The sequence below is a fragment of the Cottoperca gobio genome, chromosome 9 (assembly GCF_900634415.1).
Source record: "Cottoperca gobio chromosome 9, fCotGob3.1, whole genome shotgun sequence".
In the NCBI taxonomy this organism is placed as follows: domain Eukaryota; kingdom Metazoa; phylum Chordata; class Actinopteri; order Perciformes; family Bovichtidae; genus Cottoperca; species Cottoperca gobio.
In genome coordinates this window covers 8,807,371-8,824,620 of record NC_041363.1, presented here as the reverse complement: position 1 = coordinate 8,824,620, position 17,250 = coordinate 8,807,371, and the positions used below count along the sequence as shown (strand labels likewise).

The following is a 17,250-nucleotide window of genomic DNA, read 5'->3' as shown; positions in this document are numbered from 1 at the left end:
AGCACCTATTGGACGCACCACAAGGAAGACTGCTCATGCAACCTATCTTGTTGGAGCCGGTATGACGCTCGTCAAGGTTCGACGAGCAGCGAGCCAATCACAATTCACTTCCGCCGCTTCTACACCAATTAGGGAAATATTTTGCTTTGTAGCATGCTTGTCTGACCCTTTGCACATGTGAGAGCGCAATGAAGGCAAAGCAGTGTTGATCAAAACTTTCAAAATACCGGAATTATCATCACATTGAAATCAGATCAGACATGAAAAATAAGCAGACAGCTGCCGAGGACCCAGCAGAGGTAAGACTGGCGACATATGATATTAGCTGCTAGGTGGCTAACCACGGCTTAGTTAACACACGGGGCAGTTCATTCAGTGGTACACGGCTTTTGCTTACATGCTTTGCTACAATTTGGCAACTACGTTATATTGGTAAGACTTTTGCTTTAAGTGAAGTATGTAATTTATAGAAACTTCATGTACAACTGGTTCAGTCATTGTTAGACAAACATCAGAATTAACGTTCAAATAACATAATAGCAGTTAGTTAGCCCAGTTGTTATATCATATCCTGATTATTCAGATTCTTTACTAGTGGTCAAATTCAAAGTTGAATCAAACTGAGTTTCTGTTGCTGCTACTAAATGTTGTTATTTTACAGATGATTCCCACAGAGAGTCACGAGGAGGAGGAAAATGAGGCTCCCGTTAAAGCTAAAAGGAGCAAATCTGAGGACGCTGGAGGGGAGGAGATGGTCTGTCACCCAGTGAAGCTGTCCAGAAGTGATCTGTACAGACCTCCCACAGCAGAGGAGCTAAACCAGCTGAAAGAGGCGGAAAGTCTGTTTCACTGCAGCCTGCTTAAAATGCAGGTGAGATCTCTGACTTACTGACTTGGACATGGCCAGAGACATGAAAAGGAATGGGGTATTGTCAAAAGTCAAGCCTGTTGTCCCACGTAAACAATAAACACACAACCTTTAACAGGCTCCCAGTAAAATGTTTATAATCTATCACCAATAACAGATGGAAGAGCTGCTGAGAGAGGTCGCCCTGAGTGAGCGTAGGAAACAGCAAATAGATTCCTTCATTCAGACAGTCACCAAGCTGATCCAGGCTGTACCAGATTCACCCGAGGTTGAGGTATGTAGTAATTGAACTGTAAGAAAAGCTTCATGCTTTGGCATTGAGCTGTAATTCCATTCATTCAGCGCTCTATACATTCCCCCACATAAACCTGTAACCACATGTTCTCCTCTCTCTCTCTATGTGTTCAGGTTAGCGACCTGTCATGGCTATCTAGTGCAGTTAAGGTCCCTTTCCTCCTGGTGCCCAAAACAACAAAGGGCAAGTTCCACATGGCACCTCCTGCTTCTGTTGATCTGATTGGCAGCTACCCCCTTGGCACCTGCACCAAACCACGCATCAGGGTGGACCTGGCTGTCACAATCCCAGCGGTAAATCACCTTACCTCCTTTTTTTTTTATCTCAATGCATCACTAGGAGCCTTGAGAGCAATGTGCTATGTCCATGTACTGAATGCAATATGACAATACAGTCATTACTTAACACACAGGTGTCTTCTGTCGGATCCTCTTTCTGTTATTAGGATGTCCTCCACCCTAAAGATGTTGTGAACCAGAGGTATCCAAGGAAAAGGGCTCTCTACCTGGCAGGCCTGGCCCAGTATCTCGCATCCTCCTCTGAAATTGGAACCCTTCGTTATTCCTGTCTCCATGGCAATCGACTCCGGCCCGTTCTGCTGCTGACACCTCCAGGTATTTAACTCTTTTTATTTTACATTGTACAAAATACTGCCAACTTTTTTATTTGGTTTCAATGTATGTATTTTATAACCAATTAATTTTCTTTGCATATGTGTGTTAAACTGTTTATGATTGTATTACTTTACTTTATGATGTGTTGTTGTCATGTCCCATCTTTCAGGTAAAGACTCGTCCAGCTTCACCGTACATGTTCATGCCTGTCCCCCTCCTGGATTCTTTAAGCCCAGCCGTTTCCACCCCCAGAAGAATAATATCCGGACAGAGTGGTACACCGGATTGCAGACCTCCCAGTCTGGTAAGATTGTTCATTTGTATGGCTAGTTTTTCAAATATTATCCATCACAATGATACTGTCACCTTCAATCACTTTTTGTCAGACACTGATCGTACGAATATTCAGGACCACATTTTCAGTGACAGAAATAACAAACCAATTTCTTCTGTTTGTTTGTTGCAGAGGGCAACGAACCTCCCACTCCGCATTACAGTAGCTCTATTCTGGGGGATTTACTGCCCAGGCCTCACCTCCAGTTTCTTTCTGCGGTCAGCTCCCAGTGCTCCGCTTTTGCTGATGGGGTGGCTTTGCTCAAAGTCTGGCTTCGACAAAGGGAGCTCAACCAGGTAGGAGGCGTGGAAGGGTTCTCCTACTTGTTGCACAGATCTTACGTCTTTGTTTTTACATTGTATTTCTTTTTTTTTTTGCAAGACGGGTTCTCTCACATCACCTCTGTTTTGCTCTCTTAATGTCTTATAGGGCACTGGTTGTTTTAATGGCTTCTTGGCTTCAATGTTGTTGGCTTACCTGCTGAACACTCGCAGAATCAGTAACTCCATGACAGCCTATCAGCTGCTTCGAAACAGCTTGAACTTCCTGGGTAAGAAATGTTCAAATCCATTAAACCCCCTTTTATCTAATAAAGGGTAATATGATAAACATTATGATATACAGTAGTTGATCTTACAGCAATATGCGTGTCACTGCTTTGAATATCTTGAAACTCACCCACCTCTCATTCTAACCCTCAGCATCTACAGACCTGACAGTGAATGGAATTAGCCTAGCCAAAGATCCTGACTCCACAGCTGTGAGTGGTCTAAACCTGTGCATATTCACGCTTTCGTTCACCTCCCTAAATTAATCACTATTGTCCCCTTTTCTTTTTCCTTTCCCTGCAGCCATCCCTCGCCGAGTTCCACAATGTTTTCCAGGTCGTATTTGTCGACCCTTCAGGACATCTCAACATGTGTGCTGACATGACCGCTTGTACCTACAAACAGGTAAGTACTGTAAAAACAAATGTGTGTAGGTCATTGTTACACTGGTGAGATGAAGCAGCAGGTTTTTGACAATTTTCAAATTGGTTCTCAGCTGCAGCACGAGGCATCTGTGTCGATGCAGTTCTGGGACAACCCCACGGTGGATGGGTTCCACAGCCTCCTCATGACACCCAAACCCATGATAAGGACAAGCGACCACGTGTTCCAGTATGGCAAAATTAGACCCTCTTCTATATACTGCTTATTGTAACACATCCTCACAGACACACGCACACATCATTTGTCACTGTTTATGATGAGTTAACGTCTCCTTTACAGATTCTGGCTATAGATAGTTTAGACACCCTCTCATACACACAGTCATTGTCAGGGTCCTAAATGTCAGGTAATAATTGGGTACTGGGAGAAACCAATCCTATTAGTAACTTGACAGTACAAAAATTCTCCCATTCTCATCCGGACATCACTTCTGCTTTGTGCTTTACATTTCTTACTCAGGTTATGTGAGCTGGTGAAGCTTCAGTCCAGCTGTAAGAAACAGGATCTCCTCAGTGAGCTGATGGACCACAGTGGAAATTATATCCACACTGCGCTCCCCTTTATTCTGTCACTGCTTCAGCAAGGACTGGGCCAAAGGATCAGCCTCCTCACCCACTCCCTCTCTCCTGACCCTGAGGTGTGAAAGATTTTAATTTATAATTAATTCTGGATAAATTGTTGGGTGGCAAGAGTACATACAAGCACCATGCTTTTCAGCCATACCTCCGGTCCCAAATTAACTGAAACATGATACGGTATGCATATGGCATGAGCAACTGTCGGAAAGCATTGAAAAGAAAAAACAATAGTCACGGAGGCCTGCGATTCCAACGGGACCCTAACCCGATTCTCAATCCCATCCGTTGAACTGGTAGAACGTGCACACTGACGTTATGTGATTAATTTCATATTATTCTAAGCTGTTAACAAAAAACCTGATTTGTATCAGAAATAGTAGAACAGTAAGTTGACTCAACTGTGTATTTACAAAGGAGTTCAAAACAAATACGCATGTGAATATAATTTACAATCTTAAATCACTGAATTCGTTCAACTTCATTTTTGTTTCATCACAGTGGTCGGTGGAGAGTGAAGCCCCAAAACACAAAACCCAACCGCCCCTCTCCTTCGGTTTGCTCTTAAGGCCAGAGCTGGCAGCCTGTGTCCTTGAAAGAGGCCCACCTGCAGACAGCCCGAAGGTAACCTCACGTCTCTCTTTTCTGTGCATGTGTGTAGTGTTTTAGTTCTTATTTTCCCATCTGGGTTGAAGACACAAGGTCATTTTACTTTCATCTACAAATCAAAAATGCTACAAAGGAGCACATTTGAATGTAAGTGTCTACTCACTGCACTTACCATACAGTGCATTTGATTTGTAAAGACTTTAGATGAAAATGTTCATACACGCTAAATGTCATATGGTTGTAAATATTTTTAAGAATGCATTACTATTGTAATATTCTAATCAAATGTAGTATTTATGGACATGACTCACTTTTATTTTTGATATGGCTAGCATTTGCACTTATTGAAAATCTGTCTTTTCTTCTTTATTTGTTTTTTTAGATTTGTGTCTTTATCATTTATGTGTTTTCATGCTTGTGTTATGATTCATTATTAACAACAATGGCGTTCTTCTGCAAGGCGGCTGAGTTTCGTCAGCTGTGGGGTTCTCGCTCCGAGCTGCGTCGCTTCCAGGACGGTGCCATCACTGAGGCTGTGCTGTGGGATGGAGAGAGCATGTGCCAAAAACGACTGGTCCCCAGACAGATCATTACACACCTGCTAGAGCTGTATGTATTTTATCTTTGCGTATACTGCGAGACACAGCAGGCATCACATTGATACTGTTAATAATACAGTGGTTAGTTTGGTCCCTGAGTTTCTAGCTGTATTGTTAATACAAAGACTCAGTATGCTGTTTTATCCTGATTTGTAGACTATTGTAAAGAAATCCATTTAAAATATGTGTTCTTAACAATTATGTACAAAACCTAATACCTTTTTGTTAAGGTAAAAGGTTACACCATTAGCAGACTGTACTAGATGCTTGTGTTTGCCATGATTTTTTTATGTTTAATGCCAAGTGTCAGCCATCAAGTCAAGTGAGGCGATGAGGCATTTCTAATGTTGGGAACTATATTTGGGAAGAGTTAAGTATTTGACTGCAGCTCAGCTCACAGCAACTGTTGAGGGGAAAAATGTCTAACCTTTTGTTGACCAAAAATAAGTGTGTGTAGCGTTGTTCGCACCAACATATAAACAGTGGGAGAATACCTACAATCTCCCCATACTCTTGTAACATCAAGGCAAGTAACCTTTCTCCATTATTGTTATAGGCAATTATGCAAGTTATGCATTTCTGTTTACAAAGATCATCATGTCAACATGCTCTGGGCTTATTCGTGTACGCATAGTTGCAAAGGTTTGCCCAGCTTCTGACAACAAAGATGGCAGTGATACCCCAGGTACACACAAATAGTGTCTCGCCAGAGTGGCCAGTTTGGGGAATCTTGGTCCATTTACCCTCCACCAGTCCAGAGGGTTTATGTCCAATGAGGGAGCAATGTCTCTCAAGTAGTAATCTACCTGAGCCTCAGAGTCTGTGGCATAGGAGGAACTGTAGTTGTCTCCCAGGAGCAACATCATGGTATTTTTGGTGTCACTTCTCAGCTGTGAGGGCATAGCCACCTGGCTAATATCAGGTGTAACCAGGATCTCCTGCTGTTCATCCTTTAGGCCCACAGTAGTCGTTATCACGTCTAATTTTGAAACTAGTTCGTGCAGTTTAACCTTTGCAGCCAGTCTCCCTGTAGGCGTCAGGAAGCTGAGATGTTTGTGTCGAGGGTCCAGCATAGAGGCAATCAGAGCTGGTTTGGAGGCGAGGCCATTAGAGTCAACCTGCAAATAGTAAAATGAAATTGACAAAAGGGTAATGTAAAGGAATGCAGCTTGTTTATCTTAATCAGCATAAATCTTGTTGTTTGTCATCACTTGTTCTACTAAAATCATTGCCAAATATATTTCAGTTAGAGCACATTGATTAGTTAATGCCTACCTCCATGTGATTTCTAAGTGACTTCTGAACTTTCAGCTTGAAGTCAGACACTTGTTCAACATCATTTTCTTTTGGTACAAGATGGGTCTGAATGAGGCTGAAAGTGATCGGGTAGATGTTTGAAATAGACACTTCTGTCTCAGCCGATATGACTGTTGTTGCCCATTTCAGAGTTGCTAGCACAGGTGTGAAATTGTCAATTATTTGCCAGCAATCATCTTCAATCTCAAGGATCTGGGCCTCCTGTCTGTTGGTGATTGTGCGATCAGAGAGCACTGCTTTAATTGCCCACCGTTGCTCAAGTAACCGTTCAAACATATCGCAGATGGTGTCCCATCTTGCTTTGCTCGATTGGATAAGCTTGTGCTGTGGCAGGCACATTTGAACTTGCTTCTGCTCCAAGGCCTCACTTGCCAGCAAGTTGTGATTGAAGTGCTTGACAAGTTTCCCTGCAGCAACTATGATGCGGACCAGATCCTCACTCAGCCCATTACTGACTGCTAGCTGCAATGTAGAGGCAAAGCAAGTGGCATAGTCCCAGGTGACACTGGCACACACATGGGCTGACAAAATGCCCTGTGTGTTGTTATGAACACATGCAGTCACTTTCCCAGCAATACCCCAGGACTGTACAGTGTTAAAAAGCCGCTCTGTGACACTGTCTGTAGTAGCTTGGCTGTTTGATGATAGCTTGTGTGTCTGCAGCACAGCTGACCTCCCCTGCCAGTCCTCTGTTATGAATGAACAGGAAATTGTAATGTACCTCTGAAATGGGAGGGCTGTCCAGAAGTCAGCAGTGAGAGCCACTTTCTCCACTCTACCCAGCTGCACTAGAAGCTCGTCCACCTTCTCGTGGAAATGGCCTTCTATAAGGCGTGTAATGTCGACAGCAGATGGCATTTTATAATTATGCACAGTGTATGCAAGTAGCTCACGGAAACCATCACCACTAATCACGCTGATGGGAAGCATGTCCTTCTCTATCATCCTGGAGATGAGTTCAGTCACCTCTGCATGTGTTGCTACTGACACGCCATCATTGGGCATAGTGTCTGGGTGCTTGTTTTTGATGTGGTACATCATGCTGGTGGTGCTGCTCCTGTATTTCAGCTTTGTGTCGCACATCGTGCAGTGAACCTCGTCGTCCACTTTGATGAAAATGTCCCACACAGAGCTCCGCTTCAGGCGCTTCCTCTCTCCGTAGTCACGCTCAGGGGGGTTGGTAGTCATCATGTTTATGTTGGGTGACATGATAGCAACCTGCATGATGTCCGAGTTAGCGGTGCTGTCCTCCTCGATGCACTGAACGGTACAAATCACCGGTTTCTCGTCTTCGTCCAGCGGTGCTGTGGACGGATGGTGCCTGCTCATGTGGCTCATCATGGTGCTGGTGGCTCCGCCGCAGTACTTCAGTGTAGCGTCGCATTTCATGCAACGGACGAAGTTCCCCACTTGTTCAAAGCAGTCCCACACAGAGCTCCGTCTCCTCCCCGTACGCTTCATGTTTCCGTTCAGCTGGTTTATAGCTGAAAAATATTGTTTACGTTAGCAAGCTAAAGTTAGCTAATGTTAGCGCCGAAAAATGACTCTTTGGGCCAATAAAAAGCCCATTTGTGACCCGTTTCAGTTCGGCATAAGCCTTTGCATATACTTAAAGTGAGGTGAGTGTAGGTATGAATGTGTTGAGGCCTCGGTTTAAAAATATATATATATATTTATTTCCACCAGGCATGCCAATATCCCCGAAAGCTGTCTGCGATATGTGGGGGCGATGGTGGATGACGTCATCAACACGGGAAGTGAGGTAATTGGCCAAATTGTTCCGATTTAATTTTGATTTTGATTTATTCTTAGTAGACATCAAATTCCAAATTAAGTCTGTGATTCGTTGAAAACGTATATAATAGGGCTTATTGTTTTGTATGTGTTGTGCTATGAATATTATTGTAAGGAAACTCAATAAATCATTCTTTATTGATTTGTATTTAATTAATTATGGTTTATCTGGTTTTGTTTTTAATTATTTTCCTGTTAATTAATGGTGTAATACAATATATGTTATTTATTTCTTGAAATGTCTTTATTGTTGCTTGTTATTAAAACATTTTTAAATGGTCTACTCTAGACCACCAGAAGTGGGCATCAGTGTTGCTGTTTCATCACTAAATTTAGTCTATAATAATGTGTACGTACAGCATGTGTTTGAAGTGTATTTTGTTTTTCAGGTGCCTAGTACCGGGGAGGAGGATAGTTTACTGGTTGTTCAGTCCTATGATGACCTGAGTAGAAAACTGTGGAGGCTGGAAGGTCTGCCTCTCTCCATCACAGCAGTGCAAGGAGCGCACCCTGCACTCAGATACACACAGGTTATTGTTATTATTAAAGTTATTGTTCTTAACAGGGAACTGCTCTCATTAATGCAGTGGTAAATAGTAGCAGTATTATTGAAATGTAACCAATGTTGCATCATTTTAAACACCATGCCGCACCAATTCACTGAGCTTTTGTTAAGCTACTGATATTAACGTTATTGTGACTTTGACATTATGACAGTTTTACATTTCATTTCTGCCTTGCAGGTCTTTCCCCCTCTGCCACTCAAGTTGGACTATTCCTTCTTTGACAGAGAAAAGACTACCAGATCATTGGTGCCAAAGGAAGGCAAACCTTGCCCTGTTTATATCACCCCTATCACAGGTATACACCTACCACTACTAGCAAATACTTAGGAAGTTGTTAACGCTTGTTTAATTAGTTTAAAACTACATCTAGACTTTTAAGTCATTTCTGCACTGTCTGCCGCAGAAAATGTTTTATAAATGTTCACTTTAACATAACTTCCCTTGATTTCTGTAATGTACCTGGTGAAATAAAGATTGAAGTTGCAACCCATGTATTGAAAGCAGGAACATCAACAGCCCATTAAGCTATTCAAATGCATGTAGCGATACAAACTCATATCATAACCCTGCTCTTGCAGTGATCTGTCACATGGAAGGGAGTGGAAAGTGGCCTCACGACCGCTTCGCCATCCGCCACATCCGAACTGCCTTCCACATCCGCCTAGGAGAGTTACTCAAGAAGCACCATAATTATACGTGCAAGCCCTGCCCCAATCACCTAGATGTCAGCAAGGTATAATTTTGAGTGTACATCTAGCACACTTGTCTGTGAACTTCACTGTTGTTTTTTTAATCTAATTATAGGTTTGTGGTATGTCCAGGCAAGTTGTTGGCATAGTGTTTTTTTAATTGCAATTTACAGTGTCCTGTTTATTTTATGTCTTATTTCCTTTTGTTTATGCATCCAGGATGGCTTGGTGTTCCGCATTCAGGTGGCGTACCATCGTGAGCCTCAGGTGCTGAGGGAGAGTGTGAATGCCGAGGGGCTGCTGGTTGTAAGGGACAACGAGGAGGCTCAGGCTCTGGAGATGGACACAATTCACAAGCCTCTACTCACCAGCACATTGCATGGGTACAATTAAAACTGTTTGTGTGGTAAAGCAGGACTGTAGGGTCTTTTAAACCCTTCTAGTTGCTGTTATAAACATAGAAACGGTTATTCTTTGGTTTCATGTTTTCAATTTCTTAAACCTTTGTCACCATATTTTTTGTCAATCTCCTGATTCTTCATTATTTAGCGTGCTCCGCATGCACAGTTTGCTCACTTGTTTTGCTCCTTCATTTCATCTTGGTGTTGGCAGGCTCCAGCAGGAGCACCCATGTTTCGGGGCAGTGTGTCGCCTGGCTAAACGTTGGCTGGGGGCTCAACTCTTCAGTGAAGACATCACCGAGGACACTGCAGACCTGCTGGTGGTGTCGCTGTTCCTCCAGCCTGCACCCTTTACTCCTCCTGGGTAACTACTGCTTCTACCTTTTTTTTTTGTTGTTGTTTGTTTGTTGATAATCGGTCCACCTCATCAGCCTCATTTATGAATCAAATGTTTTGTCACTTCCCTTTGTTCGTTCAGTAGGTCATGTCTCTGTCTTCCTCAGTTCTCCTCAGGTCGGTTTCCTTCGTTTCCTTCATCTGCTCTCTTCCTTTGACTGGAGGAACAACCCGCTGGTAGTTAACCTCAACAACCAGCTTTCAGGCAAGCACACACACACACACACACACACTGTTACCCTCTGTGTCACACAAACAAACCCCCCTCTGACCTCTTTTTATATACACACCCAAAATACTTTAACATTGTGCTCCTATGCATTGCTGTTTTAACACAACGTCGGAATGTTGTACACCTCTGTCACGTGCAGTCACCGACTACACAGAGATCAAGAATGACTTCATGGCCTCCAGGGAGTCGCTGCCTGTCATGTTTATAGCTACGCCTAAAGAGAAAACACTATCTATGTGGACCAAGAAAGGACCTAGTGTACAGGTCAGTGGATACAAGCACCCAACTCACACCACAACACATTTATTAGATTAGCATTATATACTGAATTTGAAAATGGTTAAATATTACAACAGGAAAAAAGACAAAATGGAAAAAACTTGAGAAATATGGAATCAAGCTGATCACAAGCTTATAAGTTATGTTTTGATAGACTTGTACCACAGAGACAGAATCACAAACAACGGTGTAAAAAAGAGTTGCATGTTCTCGGCAGATAGCAGTCACATAGTTTCCCGATCCTGGAGCCTTTCCTTAGTGCACACTGGTCTCCTGGATCACACTGAAAATACATTAAAGCAATATTGATTAATGGAAAGATAATAAACTTGCTTTTAAACAGATTGATTTTAGGAATGGAGATAATTCCAGATGGACGGAGTTGTTGCATTACATACCACAGGCAGATAGCCGTGCTTTTTTCTTAGAGCTGGAAATTGATTGTTCTGAAGTCGTTCCAAAACTCCATGTAAATCACTGATCTGGAAACGCAGAAATGTTATGTATTACTTTTATTAAATATTAAAAATACCACCAGAATATCACATAATAAACAACATTCTGAAGAATTTCCACGAGCACTACTTGTGCTTTGGTAAACCATCAGGTGGAGCTCACCAGCTGCTCTTCATTGCTGTCCTCTGTCGTAGTGAAATAAGTGAAATATGTAGTTTTATATCCCTCTGTTTGGATGTGACCGTGGCTGTGAAAGAGTCCAGTGGCACACAGTAGTGTAGCGAGAAGGTAAACACAGCAGCTTCCCATGGTGCGTAGCTGACCCAGATAAGCTTCCTGTTCTATAAAACCTCACTCCCCCTACGAGCCCAACATTAACACTGAGCCTCTCCCAGCATCCTCCTTTATACCGGTGGCGGAGAACAGGAACTTTGTGGTCCGTGACGTCCTGACAGAAACGTCATTATTTACTAATCGCAATGTTTAGGATTCATTTTACCTTATCTGGCTGCTCGGGTTGCATATATCAGTTTCTCGCTGATTTCACATGCCCACCTTTTTAAGGACTACCAACCATGAAAATGTGCTTCAAAACATATGGCTGAGGTGAGGGAATGATCACGGTTTGTTGTTGTTTCAATACCTCTGAATGACCACTAGGGAGCAGGTTGTGATTGAGTGAATCAGTTAACAGAGTATTTGAGTTTCTCTCTCTGAACACACAAGATGCTTTCTACCAAACATACCTACATGACCCTGACCACAGAAATGTTAATCTGCTCTGCACATATTGTGCTTTATAACTGAAGCAGAAAAATATCACAAATAATTTTCAATGAAAGTGCATTCTACATTTCCCTGATGGGATGATAATGGGTTGTAATCTGGTCCATTTGGCTAATTGTAGACAAAGTAAACAACAATGTTGTACAAGTACTTTGGGTACAGAGTATCATTAAGTTAAAACGCTGAAATAAAGCGATTGGAGGAGAACCTTTCAGTAGGAAGAAAGTCACTTCAACTATACATGTGCCTTTAACAAAAGGAGACAAAATACTTAACATTAGCATAGAATAATACACGGACTAGGATGATAATATGGTTGAATTTAATAAAGTACATTTATGGGACAACTTCGTGCCTTGACTGTACATCCTCAAAATGACAAAGAAACGAGGTTCTTTCACTATCATGCAGTTATCGTGCTTTATAGTTGTAATTGCCATAGAAGATGAGATCCCATTATTCAGTTTAGGCCAGAACACACATTCATTTACCTCTTCAAGTTCTAAACACTGACACATGTTCTACCTGTGTTTTGTTCCTGCTGTGTATGTAAGTGAGGCGTTGCACTAATGCAAAAAGCATGGGTGTGCCTTCATCCGACGTGTTGAAAAATACTGTCTCCTTTGTAATACAACAGTTGCTGGATATTGCTCTGAATAATGTTGTTCGTGTTGTTGTCGTGTCTTGAATTGTTGGTCATATTTTATGTGTTCTGGGAAAATTGGTAATTGAAAATTCCAGTGCTAATTGATGGCTGTACAACCACAATAGGGGTCTAAATGTTATATTATATGTCATGTCATGTAAGAATATCTTTAGTGGAAAACAAATGTCCAAACAATCAAGTGTTATATTTTGGTTGTTTGTCAGATGCTGCAGCGTGTGGTGATGGTGGCTGCAGAGAGTCTGAAGTTACTAGAACTTCAGCTGATGGACAGCGACCAGATCCAAGATGTCAGGGTTAGTAAAAAAAAAAAGCACTTGAAAGCTCTCATTTACTATTCTCTTCATAAATGTTCTACTATCTGAATGAATTATGATCGAATAGTTCAGCCTTGTGATACATTTGTCTGTGCAGGTGGTCATGCGCCCTCCTCTGGACGCTTACGACGTGTTGATTCACCTCAACCCCAAGCAGGTTCCCCTGCTCGTTCAGGCAGTGGACCCTCCCACTGTCACCTTCAGCAGGGGCGTCATGGCTGGCAATGTGGCCCAGTGTGGAGGGGCCGTGCCTGTCGTCGGCTACAACCCTGTGTCCCTCTACCTTGGCAGAGCTCAGAGTAAGTCTGGTCTGACTGGGATAAACTTTGGGTTAAAAGGGAGGTGTTGTGTAAACAATGCCTTGTTGACACAGGATTGGAGGAAAAGCTGTGCAGCAGGATTTGCGCATGCAAGTTGCAGTTCAGGCCCGAAGCATATTCTATGTGATGCCCAGCGGCTTCCTAACATTAAAAATTAATTACAGATTTCTCACAATAATGCCATAAAAAGGATGTGTGCTATGTTATGCTGCCAATACATGTCGTCTTTATGCAGTGTATGTACAAGTCTACAGCTGCCCATTAACGATGAGTCGAGGCAGGCAAGCCAAGAGTTAATGACTAGACCAAGCTTATCAAACCTAAGTTGTTAAATGTAACAACTTAAGACGAACATCAACTTTAATAAATAACTGATGTAAACGTGTCCTGACGTGTAGTTTTGATCCGCTGATGCCCATTTCTATGTAACAGACTTTGCTTTTGGCCTACAGCACTGCAACATAATGGATTCTGTCATACTAGTGTCCTGAACTTCTTCTGCATCACCTAACCTTATTTATTTTCAGGAGGCTTTCGGAGACCTAGCCCTCTTCTTCTGTGACCCCCATGGTGGAACAGTGATCGCAGTTCTATGGAAGCCAAAGGCCTTCATCCCAATGCCCTTTAAGGTAAGGCCTGAGACATGTCCTCTATCTAAACGCATAGATTAAGGACAAAAGCCTTTTGCACTGCCAACAGCTTGCTTTGTTTAATCACGCGTCTCCTTTACCTCCATCCTCTTCATGTCCCGCACGTCAACATCCATCACTCTGACCTGATGTTTGATCTTTGTTTCATTTATCACAGACGTCACAGGTGTCCGCTCGGAATGTGGCGGTGACTGGAGAGGAAGCGAAAACCATTCCCAACGTCGAAGCAATACTGGAGGACTTCCAGGTCATTGGAAAGGGTTTGATCAAATCAGTGGAAGCCAGAACTGAAAAATGGTCATTTTAGACGCAGCATTTTCACCAGGTACATTACATTACCTTTGTTTTATTTGTGTCTACCTTACAAAACCATAGAACCATGAATACGTTTTGGACATCTTGTTAACAATATTATCTGTTAATAATGTTGCTGTTAAAGATCAGCCTCATGTTTGTTTGGTGATGCTGTATCATGTCTAATAAATGCATATCTACTCTTTGGTTTGTGTTCCTTTGCCTTACTTCTAAATCAGTAGATGAAATGTAATAAAAGAATATTGATGATTAAAATGTTTTCTATCTGTAATAACATTTATGGGTGGCCAAAAATAGAACTTTTTAATGTACATGTACAAGTCAGCTTCTTTTAAATGGAGTTGTGCTGCTACAGTAGAGCTGAAATGATTAGTTGATTAATTGATTAGTCAGAAAATGTATCTTCAGTAAGTTTGATAATAGGTTAAAAGTGCAATGTGTAATACCTGACCACATACTACATAATAAAGGGCAGTATTTCACCTCTACAGCTGGGTCCATACAATCTAAAAACAGTCATCTGTTTTATAAACAGCCTACTACTAACAGCAAGAATATTCAAAATTCAAGTGCCATTCAAAAATAACACTATTATCTTATAATTTTCATGTGTGGCGTTGGCCTTATAGAGGAGAGCTGCTGCTGCTGCTGCTGCTCCCTCCTGGCGGCGGCGGGGGGGGGGGGGGGGGGACAAAACGGGGGTGCGGGTTGTTTTTTTGTTTCTGCCACTCTGGCTTTAATCCATTAGACAAACTATGAAAACGTGCACAGACAACAGACCCCGGTACGGTAAAGATTGCTAAATAAATCACTATTGCTCCACTGTCTCAAACACGCAGTTCTGGAGATAACCACACACCCCTGATTTACCAGGAACTGGTGCTTTGGGTTGACCATCTCCAGTTTGTGTCTGTACTTGTCGTTTCATTACTGTAAAACAGATGACTGTGAGCTTTCGCAACTTCTGAGACATTCAACAAGCAGGTGATGCATCAATGAAGTTTTTCCTGGTTATATGCGATATGTAAATACAGAGCTTTGTGGACACTCGTTTGTAGTTGCAATCATATTCAGTAAAACTGCTTGACCTGTGTGTTTATAATCCATAATAACCTGGATGCAAGTAGGATTTTTATTTTTATTTTAAAGGTTTTGAGACTCCTTGTTGCGTGCCAATCTCTCCCTCTCTCTCTCTGTAAGGCTCGATTTCAGTTGAACTTCCACCGGTTACTAAAGGGCAATAAAATCTGAGATGCAGGTGAGGGTTGTGATTAGCGCAGGTATGAAATGTAGTTGAAGAGTGATGGATTCCTTGTCACTGGAACATTATGTTCTAAACACAATAGTCCTTTTATGTATTCTAGTGAAATGTTTGCAAAAGGTTTGGACAACTCAATATGCAAGATGGTAGATGCTGTTTATATTTGTAATGCATGATTTATTTATTTACTATTTAAATGAGTTTTATTTATCTGAGTCTGAGGCATCAAATTGATACATGTAGGGAAAAAAATGATCCATTTGACGGTCTACAGTACAGCAGAGGTTTGCTGTGTGTTTGTCACATCACTGTGAACATAGCCGTGAACAACACGGCATTTAAAAAAACTTCACTGCAACGCTGACACATTCGGCTGTGTCATAGGATGTGTATGTGTTTTATGTCTGCAGCTGTTGACGGAGAAACAATGTTGTTTCAATTACAGTCCTGCATAATTATAGAGAAAGGGGAAAAGTACTAGAAGCGACTTAATGCACCACACACATGACACTGTATGACACATAATGTTATAAATCATAGCATCTAATCTTGACAAAGTGTGACAAGTGTTGACAAATATGCTTTTCATATATTCTTTAAACATCTGTCAACTACGTCTATGAGCTTGTATAAACCCTACTGAAGTGATTCACCAAACAATGACAAGATGTTGCTGGGAACTTGATTCGAGAGGAGATACCATACCACCACCGAGTGACGCCACAATCGGGTGGTAATAAATTGTGCATTAGTCAGTGATATCATGAACCGACATGACTTCAGATTTCTCCTTCACACTGTATGGACTGATAACAATGGGCTTTGAGCTTGGGATTACAAGCTTAAAAGTGGTTGAAAAACCAGAAACGCTGCTTCCGAGTCAGTTTTTTAACTACAAGGCTGCATTGAGAGATCAAAAAAGGGGAGATTTGAAAGGAACTAGTGATTTTCCTGCACTACTTCTATGACTCTTGACTTCACTAAAGTGTATCAGACCTTTTAATTTCAGTGTACAGTTGTTGCTAACATCATCTTTGCCTGTTGCAAAGCAGCGCGCCTACCTGTTCTATCTGGATGAGGGATATCAATCTTTCTACACCTGTCTTGTCTTCCAGCATATGATAGAAAAAAAGTGCTGGACTGGCACTCCTACTGCAGACAAACACATCTGGTAGACATATGGCCATCACTCACAAACAGTAAAAACAGTGATCAGTGCAGTTTCCTAAGGACCTCAGAGTTGTGAACATGTGTGAGACAACAAAGCTTAATTGTTATGAGTTGTTATCGCAGAATATGGACAGGAATTTATGTTGGTTTTTACCGTTTTCTCTTGAATGTTTGTGGGTACCACCATTCTTTTCCCTTTCCAATGTACTGTCCTGTCCCTGAGCCAAACCATTCCAGGAAAAGTTGTTTAAAACCATGTGGCCCAAAAATGCAGCTCCTCTGGCCTTCAAGATGGGATTCCTTCTGGAAGTCTGGGTAGATAAACTGAATCAGAAAGACAACAGCCAAGTAGAAATATGTGAAAGCACACTCTCGCTGTCTTTGTAGAAGATGGCAGCCCTGGCCAGGTTAAAATGTTAAAGAGGAATATACTAGTACAAATGTTTCAGATGAGGATTAGGTTTTTGAGCAAATACCAGAGGAATTGAGGCCTTGGGAATAAATGCTCGCCACAAAAAAAAATGGATAACGATGGGAAAAAATAACAAATAAAGCATATTTTTCATATCTGCTTAACAGTGTCTATAGATACTGAAGCCTAGCCAGACATGCACTGTGTAGAAAGCAGGGAAACAACCTGACTAGAGAGTCAGACAGGCAAAAGACAATGCCTTGCACTCAGTCATACCTGAGTGATCACCCCTGCCATGCAGAGAAACTCAAAAGTACCATATAGTTTCATTCAATTCTT

The 17,250-nt window shown here is 41.9% G+C and overlaps 2 protein-coding genes across 4 annotated transcripts; one reads left to right on the top strand and one right to left on the bottom strand.

The window, feature by feature from the left end:
• Positions 1–96: 96 nt before the first annotated feature.
• Positions 97–14,254, top strand: nol6 (nucleolar protein 6 (RNA-associated)). 2 transcript variants are annotated; one of them, XM_029440061.1, is made up of 26 exons: positions 97–299; positions 662–871; positions 1,026–1,142; positions 1,277–1,456; positions 1,609–1,777; positions 1,947–2,081; positions 2,244–2,407; positions 2,541–2,661; positions 2,813–2,871; positions 2,963–3,064; positions 3,156–3,271; positions 3,563–3,740; positions 4,180–4,302; positions 4,748–4,896; positions 7,890–7,965; positions 8,387–8,527; positions 8,741–8,858; positions 9,142–9,296; positions 9,472–9,635; positions 9,865–10,017; positions 10,157–10,254; positions 10,421–10,545; positions 12,673–12,762; positions 12,881–13,075; positions 13,631–13,732; positions 13,911–14,254. In XM_029440061.1, exons 1-26 carry the CDS (start codon positions 261–263, stop codon positions 14,058–14,060), a joined length of 3,429 nt encoding a protein of 1,142 aa, XP_029295921.1. In that variant the 5' UTR covers positions 97–260; the 3' UTR covers positions 14,061–14,254. The 2 variants fall into 2 exon arrangements, 1 of the variants encoding a protein (XP_029295921.1); XR_003832815.1 differs by having other exon boundaries at positions 99–299; positions 12,881–13,082; positions 13,911–14,052.
• LOC115013623 (zinc finger BED domain-containing protein 1-like) lies at positions 4,155–7,942 on the bottom strand. 2 transcript variants are annotated; one of them, XM_029440062.1, is made up of 2 exons: positions 6,162–7,937; positions 4,155–6,004 (listed from the first exon to the last, which is right to left on the bottom strand). In XM_029440062.1, exons 1-2 carry the CDS (start codon positions 7,662–7,664, stop codon positions 5,456–5,458), a joined length of 2,052 nt encoding a protein of 683 aa, XP_029295922.1. In that variant the 5' UTR covers positions 7,665–7,937; the 3' UTR covers positions 4,155–5,455. The 2 variants fall into 2 exon arrangements, with proteins under 2 accessions (XP_029295922.1, XP_029295923.1); XM_029440063.1 differs by having other exon boundaries at positions 5,956–6,004; positions 6,925–7,942.
• Positions 14,255–17,250: the final 2,996 nt, after the last annotated feature.

Excerpts from the sequence above, each read along its gene's own strand:
- nol6 (XM_029440061.1), top strand. The coding sequence starts at position 261 with ATGAAAAATAAGCAGACAGCTGCCGAGGACCCAGCAGAG. Across the intron at positions 4,897-7,889 it reads ATTACACACCTGCTAGAGCT|GCATGCCAATATCCCCGAAA; the intron begins GTATGTATTTTA and ends TATTTCCACCAG. Across the intron at positions 10,546-12,672 it reads AGAAAGGACCTAGTGTACAG|ATGCTGCAGCGTGTGGTGAT; the intron begins GTCAGTGGATAC and ends GTTGTTTGTCAG.
- LOC115013623 (XM_029440062.1), bottom strand. The coding sequence starts at position 7,664 with ATGAAGCGTACGGGGAGGAGACGGAGCTCTGTGTGGGACTGCTTTGAA. Across the intron at positions 6,005-6,161 it reads CACTTAGAAATCACATGGAG|GTTGACTCTAATGGCCTCGC; the intron begins GTAGGCATTAAC and ends TACTATTTGCAG.